An 11,655-nucleotide genomic window follows, 5' to 3' on the forward strand; every position below is an offset into this window, starting at 1 on the left:
AAATAGATCTTAAGCTATCATTGTGGAAGTTTCTTAGAAGATGACTGCAGTGTGCACAGAGGCGGTCAAAGAAGCAAACAGGATGTTAGGATATCATTAAAAAATGGGATAGAGGAATATAGGCTGAGAATGATATTAGCTTATATATAAATCCATGTAGGTCTACCACTCTCAAAATAAAAGTGTACAAATGTGGTCCCCTCACCTTCAAAAAAGATTACTGGTCCACTAGAAGGTTCAGAAAGGGCAAAACTAAATGATTAAAGGGGTATGGAGGAGGTTCATATGAGAAAAGGTATAACGGAAGAAGGCTAGGACCCCTTCATCATTTTTTTTTATTGGGAAAAGAGGAGATGAAAGACAGGGGATAACTGAATAGAGGTATACATAAACATGATGATGATGTGGAGAAAGTGGAATAAGGAAAAATATTTTTACTTATTCCCATAAATACAAGAACTAGGGGTCACCAAAATGAATTAATGGCCAGCAGTTAAAACAAAGAAGGAAGGAGTTCTTTCATGCAGCCACAGTCAACTTGTGGAAACTCCTTTACCTGAGGAGGTTGTGAAAACTAGGACTAAACAGCGTTTAAAAGGAACTGGATAAATTCAATGGTGGTAAAGTCCATAAATGGCTATTAGCCAGGTCATGGGTAAGGACATGGTGTCCCTAGCCTCTGTTCGTCAGAGGATGGAGATGGATGGCAGAAGAGAGATCACTTGATCATTGCCTGTTAGGTTCACTCCCTCTGGGGCACCTGACATTGGCTACTGTCGGTAGACAGATACTGGGCTAGATGGACCTTTGGTCTGACCTAGTTTGGCCATTCTTATGTTCTTATGATCTTTAAAACCAAAAAAGAAACACGTCTGTAAGGAGGAATTTTGTATGGGTGTGCACACGTGTGCTTCAGAGGAGAGTCTGAGTTGTGGTAAAGGCCTAACCACAAACTAATTCTACTTCACTATAAACCAAATTACACTATACCCTTGTACACCAGAAGGGAATTCAAATGCAAAGTGTTGCACCATTTCCAGTCAGAGGGCTTGATCCTTAGATTATTGCTTAGATACCACAGTGACTGGGTGTTTCAGTGACAGATAGCTCTTACAGTCCTTAGGTAAAAAATCACATTGAAATCCCCAGGAACTGAGATTATTTCTGAGTAGAAATGGCAGGATTGAGCCGTAAGTGATCTATTAAGTTTCTATTTCTTAATGGACAAAGATTTTAATACAGGCCTATACATTTAATACTTTTTTCAAATTCCGCCATAAAAATGTGCATTTGTGACTTCCATCCAATGTGATCTAAACCTTTCCACAATATCAACCCCATCTGTGAGCAGCTACCAAAATTCACAACAAGCAGGATAATATTCACCTTTACATGCAAATATTTTAAATAGCCTTTTTGGAGAAGAGCAATTAACCCAATAAATTTGCATTACACACAAGTCATAAGTAATATTTTCTAAAGGAATAATATGGAAATCTTGTGCAATCCCAAATTGTTTTGACAGCAATATTTTTAAAAGCTGGGAAGATTCATTTTCCTGAAGGCATCAAATATTTTTCCATTGGTCACAGCATTCTTGCACTAATTCAATTTAGAAGACTCTTCAGCTGTTGTCTGCATGACTATAATCCGTGAAAAGCAAACATTGGAAATAACATGATCCTTTAGTTAATTACACACTTTATCATCAAACAAGTACAAAATGTAACATTAGCGCTGTACACTAATACCCTGATAACTAAGGATAAATTTGCTATAGCAAATAAGGCCAATGGTAGACCAAGTTAAATATCTTCCTCCTGGCACGTCTAAGAGGAGAAACTTCCTGAGCCCTGCAGTGATCATTTTTTGCCCTAAATAAAGAATAAGATTTTTTTCACCCATCTGTATCTTAGCATGTATAAAGGAGCATTAAGTCTTTTTACTAGTCAAAATTATCCACCCCTTTAAAAGAAATACAGCTATGCACCATAGTAGATGATGACCTACTGGTATGTGGCAGCAAATTCCACATGCTGAATACACAATGTATAAGAAAAGTCTTTCCTTTTATTTATTTTAAATTGACCTTTAATTTTAGAATGACTCTTTGTTTTCACATTATGAGACAGCACAAAAGGAGCGATTGGTCAATTTTTGCTACACCTCTCAACTTTAAATATTTCTATCAGATCCCCATTTTCTTTTCCCTCTTCCAGCAACTGTGCTAAAGGTATATGGAGTTCCCCTTAATATAGTGAGTGTTTCCTCGCTCCTTTCATAAAGATTCATACTGAAAGCTGGCCTTATTGACATACCTTTGCCTTGATACTTCACTGCCTTGTACCCTGTGTAGCTATTTATTCCTATGTATGGTCCATATAAAATACTATCGTTCTGACCTGGGTATGTTTTACAGTCATTTTGTACAAGCTGCAAGTGAAGAATCAGGTCTTTTGTTTCACGTTTGGGTCCACTATGTTTAACTTCCAAATATTTAACCTGAATATAAGTAAAGGGCCTGATAGAAAGGAATCCCATGAGCTTTCCCTCACAGCAATCCTGCAAGTTTTCCCTTCAAGGTGACACAGTTTAGATAATGTAGGACTGAGTAATGATTCTCAATACTATGCATCCTAGGGACAGAAGCCACACATCCACAGAGGTAAAAGCTGTTTGCATGGATAGGCTCCAGTAAAAGCTGTGTGGTAACAGATTGGATCCCCCTGTGGCTGGTTAGTAGTAGCCATGGAGAAGATTCAGAGGGAGTTAATGTTGCATTAACTTAATTTTATGTAATTACTCCCAGAATTCAGTGCTGTCAAAGAAATTAGTACTAATATGAAGAAAGAGAGACATAGGAAAGACATCATTCAAGTGCCTATTGCTATTAACTCTTAACTATAAAGATTCAAACCAAAAATTTCAAAAATGACTTGTGATTTTGGATGCTCAATTTGAAACATATTATTAGGAAGTATTGAGTACCCACTCTTTGAAAATCAGGCTCACATAGGATTTTCCAAGTTGGGCACCCAAAATCACTAATCCTTTTTGAAAATTTGGCTTCAGATCCTAGATTTCTCAGAATTCACTAAAACTCTTCTCCCACCAAACTCTTATTTACAATAACCCAATGCAATGTTAATTCATGAGAATTCACAACATATACAAACATACACATCCACAGACACTATAGGCACAGGGAGGAATAGCTCAGTGGTTTGAGCATTAGTCCACTAAACCTAGAGTTGTGAGCTCAATACTTGAGGGGGCATTTAGGGAACTGGGGTAAAAATATGTCTGGGGATTAGTCCTGCTCTGAGTAGGGGTTAGACTAGATGACCTCTCTGAGGTCCTTTCCAACCCTGATATTCTATGATTCTCTCTCTCAATACCTTTTGCTGCCACAGAGTTTTCTATGGAATCAGGACCTTGCAGTTAAGATTAAATGTGTTTTTTTTCTCCACATAGAGTTATAAATTCTCTTCATAATTCTGAATGCAAAATTTCTTTCCAATCCAAGAATTTAAATGGTGGTTGTTAGCTATATAAAAAATGTCCTATAAAATGCCTTTCCCAGTTGGGTCAGAAAAATCCTACCTGTTCCAGGAGCAATGTTTCTAGTAAAGACAGATGAACAACACATAAATCTTACATTTAGTAGGAATGAGTAGTTCTGTTGTCATTTAGACCTGTGCAAAGCAGATAGAAAATGCTACCTGGTCAGTATGTTATATTGCACAGGTGCAAATGAGTATACAAAGCACAAGGAAGTGGAGACTATAGTACTGTGAGTTCTTCTGGAGACTCTTGTGATCTTTTCTTTCCTAATATTATTCTTATTGCTGCTTTAGGGTGTGTGATGTTCTGCTGAAGTAGTTTTCTACATAGGTTATCAGAAGAGATTTTGCATGCGTTGATTTTCTGAACTGCAACACATTCCCTAGTCTGGAACCTTTTTCTCCATTTTGTCATTGATCTCTATTTTCTCCTCTGCTTCTCACTGGGAACTTTTTTCCCCATGATCTCTGTGAACATGGTTATTTGTGACATAATTTTCTCTCTCTCATGTTACATACTCCACTCCCTGAAGCATGAGCTTCTAAATTAAATAGTTTCTATTCCAAGATTTGTATGGGCCAGAAATGGGGAAACAAACAAACAAAAGAAAACCCCAAACCCAGTTCTTTCCAGAATCACTATTAAATGTCCAACTGTGTGCTAATTACTGCTTTACTTTTCTAACAGAATATGGAAAGGCAGATAATCAACCGTATGTGTAGCATGAATTTTAATGGCATTTCTAGACTGTTGGCAGAGACTTGCAGCAGGAGATGACTATCTGAGTGGGAATGAATGTCACAGGATCTGCAAAAAGCAAAATATAGGAAGTCTTATGCTAACAGTGTCCTTGAATGCCCCTATTTAATTGATTATTTAATACTTAAGCCCTGATCTGCACTGAGAATTGCATTGGCATAGAGAAGGATCCACCCAATACAGGTTGGGAATATATTTATAAAGTTGTTGGGTATCTAAAGGAAATCCTTTTGCAGGTCACACTTAAGGCCCCAATTATGCAAAGACTTAAATGTGCTTAACACTATGCACTGTGTGTAGTGCCTTTTACTTGAATGGAACTATGTAATGTGCTTAAAATTAGGCACATGTGGAAAGCCTCAAATGTTTGGGGCCTAAAAGGGATTAGAACTATTCAGTTGTACTAGTTTAGGACTATTCAATATATTTATTTACAGGCAGAAGGATTGGTTGTTTAATGACAAATTAAATGTATAAATAAAAGTATTGACTGTCAACAGAAATCTGTTTCAGAATTATGTATTAATTCAATCTGCATTTTTTATACACATGGATTCCATATAGCAGAAATATCTTTATGCTCATTATTATTGGCATGGGGGTTTCAGTGAAATATTAGCTCTTACATTTCAAAAAAATCAAGCTCCACAAAAGACACAATATTCCATATTGTATGAGATGCTATTATATGTGAAAGATAGAGACAAAAACCCAGATCCTGCAGAGAGCTCAGTGCAGACAGATGGATCCTGTACCTGTGAAGAGTCCACTGTCTTTAATGGGACTTTGTGTGGGCACATGGATCTGCACGCAGGGAGCTTACATATCAAAGATACTATTTTGATATTTCTTAGCAAATGCAATACTTAAATAGCAAAAAATACAGCTTTTTCACTCTTCTTTATTATCTGTGTTACCACAGCACCTAGGAGCCCTACTCATTGACCAGGACCCCACCATGCTAGGTTCTTTGGGGCAGGGACCATCTTTTTGTTATCTGTTTGTGTAACACTTAGATATGGATCATGGCCCCATTGTGCTGGGGATTCTAGGTGATATTACAATATAAATAATAATCTGGATAGCTCAGAACTAACCCAAGGAAGCATTATCATTTCCCAACAACTCCTCAGAACATCACTTTTGAGCTGATACCAAACATAATAAAATTCAGACATCTGTGGATTTTTTCCATGATTTGATCTGAAGCATTTGAACACAGGTCATAATAGGCTAACTAGTGCAGTGCTCTTTTAATATTCACCATGCCCATCTCAGCAGCGTTCCTTTATAAGAAGTGCACTAAATAGCCTCTAGGTGGCACATGGATTCTTTTATTTGTCAGATATCTTTTTGTTCCATTTAGCAAAATGAACTCATACAAGAGGAGAGTTTCAAAGTTAGGAGAAAATCTCTCACACTGTGCACAAACTTTAAAGAACTTGGAACTTCCTCTATTTCCAAGGTCTGTCAAGTTTATATTTACGGAAACGTTATTTCCTTTGTGACTAAGGATAAGAGAGGCCTGTTTCAAAATTAAAGTAGTAAACAAAATAAATGAACAGAAACAATTATAAAACATTATACTGCAAAATCAGTAGAAAAATGTAAACTTAAAAGGACCGTATGCCACTGCACCAAGAGCCAAGCTCAGAAGGAGTGGTTCTAAGTGTTTGGGATCCTTTTTCAGCTCAGATTGGCTTAGGTTAAGTATTAAGTGAAATACTTTGGGTTATATTGACATTTGTTTTAGATTAAGCATTTAATTCTACTGTGCACCAAGTTTTTGTGTTGATATAGGACACAATCTTGAAAGCTGTTCCATGTAGATAGGCCATTTTTACTCAGAGAGTAGAGGTCTTGGGCCAGTTTTATATTTTACTCACCACCTTGGTAGTGGTTACTCCTCATGATGCTCAGATACTATGGTATAGATGCCTAGAAAATAGCACCTACAAATAGACTGGGGTACATGAAAAAAGGTATCCAGATGGAAGAGATCACACTGATTCCAGTAAAATTCCGTCTTTGTAATGGGGAAACCATGCTGGAAGTGAAAGACTCCTTCTAACCAACAGCTTTTTTTTTTTAAAAAAAATGTATTTAGAAAAGGACCCATTGTGTGAAAGGGCCCAGGCAGAGAAAACCTTGGATGGGTGTGAGGAGCTGCTGTCGCCATGCAACACTAGTCAGTACTATTTAGTGGATTATTTGGGTTAGTTTAATGATAATGATAATAATGATAGGTGAAAGCCTATGCTGTTGTACAGCAGTAATTCATAAAGTGTAAAAAAATAAAAGAGCACAGAGAACTTAAAAATTGGATAGTAACAGACCACGAATCCCAGTGAAGATTGAACCTGCTGATACTCAAGAGAGCTCACTCGTGCTTGTAGCGGTTTCCATCATTTCACAGTGACTCAACAGTCATCTGAGGCTTCAGGGTGACACACAGTGACAATCCTAGAACCTTATTGTATAGTAATACCCAGTTATCCCATAGATTTATCTTATAGCCTTTATCTTTATTATGGCCCTGAGCATTGGACAACTGGGATTGACTGAAACATTTGGTGAATTAGGGGACTGTGGGACATGGAAGAGCTGGTGCTGGAGAGAAAGGACTGGAGCCCTAGGATTGGGGGACACCATGAGGCTGGTGCTGGGACTGGAGAACATTGACACTGGAGAAGATGGTGGGATTGGAGGATGCTGAGGGGGCTGATGCTGGGATTGGGGCTAGAGATGTAAAAGGTTAACCAGTTAACCATTAGACTTAATGCTCAACCATTAACCCTTGGACTGGCCGGCCCAGCAGCTGCGCTGGCCAGAGCAGCCCCAGCCGCTAAATCAGTTAACCGTTTAAATGAAATATTGTAACAGTTTAAACGGCTAACTTTTAAAACGGTATTTCCATCCCTTAGTGGGGGGACACTGGACTGGGGGTGCAGCTGGGGATTGTGAGACGCTGGTGCTGGGACTGGAGGGCGCGAGGAGGCTGGTGCTGGGACTGGAGGGCGCTGGGACGTAGGGGGCTGGCGCGGCGAGGAGGGACACTGGCGGACACTGCTACCAGTAACGATCGCACCCAGCACCGGCCTCTTCCCGAGCAGCTCTCTGAGCGCCGCCCCCCGTTCCGAGACTCCTGTCCCCCCTCCCTTCAGGCAGCCGTAAAGCGCGGCGGGAGGGAGCCGTGTCGCGCGGCCGGAAGTCAGGCTTCGCTTTGCGGCTGGGCTGCCCCTGAGAAGCGGCTCCGGAGGCCCCGCTCTCTCTTTTGTTGCTGCTGTCGCTGGCGGAAGGGGAGTTTTCGGCAGCTCCGTGACCCCCATCCCGCCGGGCCGCGCGCCGCTCACCGCCGTGTCTGTCTGTTGCAGGAGGAGCCATGCCGGCCAAGGGGCCCCTGCAGAGCGTCCAGGTCTTCGGGCGGAAGGTGAGCGAGCGAGCGCGCGGGCGGGCGGGCAAGCCCGGGACCAGGCCGCACTCTCCGGCCTGTGCGCTCCGAGGGGGCCGCAGGAGCCTCCACGTGTCTCGCCCGGGCCCAGCCAGGCGGGCCGGCCGGCCCGGGGCTCCAGCCTCCTGACGCGGAGCTGCCCAGGATGCGGCCGTAGGGGCACCGCGCCATCGGCCGAGCCCGTCATCGCGATCGGGGCGAGGCCGCGGCGCCAGGAGTGAGCAGCAGCAGCGCCCCGGTCGCGTGCGCCGCCACGTGTGTTCGTCCCCACGCACCCAGCAGTCTCCCTGCTTACCCCCCGTAGGTGTCGGAAGGGGGGTGTACGGCAGCGCCCCCCGATTTGAAGTAGTTCCCATCATGTACTGGGTTTACAGTGTGGGTTAATGGCTCTCAGCGCCCCCACTATACAAATTGTTCCAGAGCCCCTGCCTCCCCGCCCCCCAATCGCACATAGGTATCACTGTAAAAAGCAGATGGGGAAAGTAATGGCTCTGTCTCTGGGCCTGTCCTGCTCTCCCTCCATGATCTAGGAGGCCTGGCTGCTGGTAGTAAATAATGTCATCACACTTCCCACGTGTAGATCAAATTTTGTGTGATTTTTAGCAGGGCTGACTCGCCAATATATTTTTTTATTTTAAGTTCTCATTTGACCTAGTAGGTTTCAATGGTTTGCAGCAGTGGCTTTGCTTTAAATGAAAAAAATACTTTTTGATATCTTGAGTGTTATAATCTACACTGAAAGCCCTGTATGCTAGTCTCTAAAGCAGTTGGTGCACAGTTAATAGTATAGGAATGCTTTCCTCACATATGTTTGCTCTTTTAGAAAACAGCTACTGCCGTTGCTCACTGTAAGAGAGGAAATGGTCTCATTAAAGTGAATGGAAGACCCTTGGAAATGATTGAGCCTAGAACCCTGCAGTACAAAGTAAGCACTTTATTGGTTTTCTTTGGACATCAGTGTGTGTGTGTGTGTGTATGCGCTTGTGTGTGTATGTGTTTATATATAGAAGAGTTTCTTGTTGCCATGAAGACATACACTAGATCGGAGTGGCAAACATTTTGGACTGAGGGCTACATCTGGGTATGGAAATCGTATGGTGGGCCATGAATGCTCACAAAATTGGGGGTTGGAGTATAGGAGGGAATGAGGGCTCTGGCTAGGAGTATAGGCTGTGGGGTGGGGTCAGAAATGAGTTCGGGGGGGGGGAAGGCTCTGGGCTGGGGCAGGGGGTTATGGTTCCCAACCAATGGGAGCTGCAGAGGTGGTGCTTGGGGCAGGGGCAGCGTGCAGAGCCCCTTGGCTTTCCCTAGACATAGGAGCCGGAGGGAAGACATACCACTGCTTCTGGGAGCCTTGGCACATGTGGAGCAGGGCACATCCCCTGACCCCGCTCCCAGGCAGGAGCTTGAGGACCTGTTTAAAATGTCTGAAGGGGTGGATGCGGCCCCTGGACCGTAGTTTGTGAACTCCTCCACTAGATGATCCATTTTTTATTTTTTATTTTTTAGCGGCCATGTAGGCTGTTAGCTGTAGCTTGACTATTTGTAAGTTTGTATACAATTTTAGATTTTGGAGTTGAGTATTCAGGTTAAATAATAAAAGTGTATCCTCACTCAAGTCACTGTGCAAAATGGGATTTGAGTTTCTGTATCAGTTAGGTGCTTTTCTCAATTTTACTCAATTCATATTTTCTCAATTCATTTATTCTTATTAGTTTTGATGGGAGCAAAGCATATATGTTGATAGGTGTTAATCTTCCTTAGATCTAACTTCGTAAAGTTTAATATTACCTAGTTTGACTCATCAGTTAAGCTCAAAGCACTTTACAAAGTATCATTATTCCCATTTACAAATGGGGAAACTGGGGCACAGGAAGGCAGAGTAACTTGCCGAACGTCACCCAGCAGGCCAGGAGCAGAGTTGTGACAAGAACCCAGGTCTCCTGGGCAGCGCTGTGCTCTTATCCACTAGTGACTAGGCCACATTGCTTCAGTGGTTTTTATTTAATTACCTTAGCATGTGCATCGTAAATTCCAGGCTCATAGCACCAAATATTTTATAAATCCATGCTTAGAAACCTTGCTCATATCACTGATTGCTGCCTCTTGATTATAAATATGTTCTCATAATTTAATACAATTTTTATGTCTATTTCTTAGTTGCTTGAACCTGTTCTTCTCCTGGGCAAAGAACGCTTTGCTGGTGTTGACATCAGAGTCCGTGTTAAGGGTGGCGGCCATGTAGCACAAATCTACGGTATGACTCTTGTACAAGATCCTTAGTATGGACTGGAATAGATTAAACTACTTATTAAATTCTATAATTTTTTTTATCTTAGGGAATAAACACCATCTACAGTTTAAAGCTTTGGTTATTACAAATACAAATTTAATAGGTGTATCTTGAACTATATCGCTATCACCTGCTCTCATTTATACACGTGAATGATCTTTATGGAAATGATCTGAATGAAACTGGCATTTATCATTTCCCTCTTCCAGGGCTATATGAATGATTGGATTTCGGAATGAGGTTAAACAGCATTTTATAACTGCACTGCAAAATCAAGCAGTTACTTGTCTCAGATAAAATTGCTTTGATAAAAGTCCTAGAATCAGAACTTAACTTGTGACTTACTCACATTGGGCAAAATAGAACATAAATTGCTTTTCAGAAGTGTTAATGTTGTGCTGCTGCTAGTTAAGGCCTGAACATTCATTAAAATGGTATGGCTCAGAAGATGCACAGGAAGCAAGTAAATGTATTGACCCAAATCTCCATCTGTTTTAGTTAACCACCCTGACATTGTTTTAAAGTCAGTTTTTCACTAAAGGAGGTGACTTGAGGTAAAAGGTGTATGACATAAAATGGTTTGATGTGGTTTTATCATTACACTTATAAATATTTTTCATTTGTCAAATTCATTTCTGCCAACCCCTCCCCGAACCCTTTGCCATGTTTTCTATGTAAACCTAAATTTATTGGATATTATTGTTAACTTGTCTCTTTCCTCAACAGCAATCCGTCAATCTATTTCCAAAGCATTGGTGGCTTATTATCAGAAGTGTAAGTTGATTGATTTTGTTTTACTAGCCTTTTTGAAGTGTTTAGCTTCAGACATTAAGTGCTATACGTAGCACAGTAATAGATGGCGGTATAGAATGTTAGTCACAAATGTGATCTTTTTTCAGATGTTGATGAAGCTTCCAAGAAGGAAATCAAGGACATCTTAATCCAGTATGATAGGACCTTACTGGTTGCAGATCCTCGTCGTTGCGAGTCCAAGAAGTTTGGTGGACCTGGTGCCCGTGCACGCTACCAGAAGTCTTACCGTTAAAATTGTTCTTTACCCTTGTATCTTGCAATAAATATGAGGAAAAGTTAAGAAATATTTCAAGTTTTTAAATCTGGTATTTGTGTATATTGGATAACTGGATTTTTTTCAAGGTTGGGAGTCCTTCAGTAGTTAAATATTTTATTAATATAAGAGAGCTGACCTTAAACACAGGGGAAGTGCTGGTGTCTAGAAATGAAGAAAAGCTCTTTGCTGCTGTTAGATACACATTTTTTTTCTTTGTTTCAAACAATAAACTTGTCATACTGTGCTCCATGCACCCTTGACAAACCACTAACAAATCTAGCAGCGTAGTTTCTAAAATTGTTAACCCAGGGAAATTAAAAGATCTTATCTCAACCCTCCCCAAAACCCTGACCAAATGCTACAAAGCTGTATTATTGCTGTTTTGGAGCAAGAGGAGTATGTTTCCTTCTCTGTTGTAAAATCTACAGTGTATGCATGTTGAAGTGCAGTAGCAGACTTCTTAAAATACCCTTGTGCTATGTGAATTTTTACATTTATATTCAAGACTAGAAAACGGAT

At 41.0% G+C, this 11,655-nt stretch overlaps 1 protein-coding gene across 1 annotated transcript; it reads left to right on the top strand.

Annotated features, from left to right (window-relative positions):
* Window positions 1–7,573: 7,573 nt before the first annotated feature.
* RPS16 (ribosomal protein S16) lies at window positions 7,574–11,181 on the top strand. The gene is made up of 6 exons (XM_075066787.1): window positions 7,574–7,620; window positions 7,696–7,753; window positions 8,598–8,699; window positions 9,935–10,031; window positions 10,794–10,841; window positions 10,967–11,181. Exons 2-6 carry the CDS (start codon window positions 7,706–7,708, stop codon window positions 11,110–11,112), a joined length of 441 nt encoding a protein of 146 aa, XP_074922888.1. The 5' UTR covers window positions 7,574–7,620; window positions 7,696–7,705; the 3' UTR covers window positions 11,113–11,181.
* Window positions 11,182–11,655: the final 474 nt, after the last annotated feature.

The sequence above is a fragment of the Chelonoidis abingdonii genome, chromosome 1, assembly GCF_003597395.2.
Source record: "Chelonoidis abingdonii isolate Lonesome George chromosome 1, CheloAbing_2.0, whole genome shotgun sequence".
In the NCBI taxonomy this organism is placed as follows: Eukaryota; Metazoa; Chordata; order Testudines; family Testudinidae; genus Chelonoidis; species Chelonoidis abingdonii.

Coding starts and splice junctions, on each gene's coding strand:
- RPS16 (XM_075066787.1), top strand. CDS start 7,706: ATGCCGGCCAAGGGGCCCCTGCAGAGCGTCCAGGTCTTCGGGCGGAAG. Junction 10,032..10,793: donor CCATGTAGCACAAATCTACG/GTATGACTCTTG, acceptor TTTCCTCAACAG/CAATCCGTCAATCTATTTCC. Junction 10,842..10,966: donor GGTGGCTTATTATCAGAAGT/GTAAGTTGATTG, acceptor ATCTTTTTTCAG/ATGTTGATGAAGCTTCCAAG.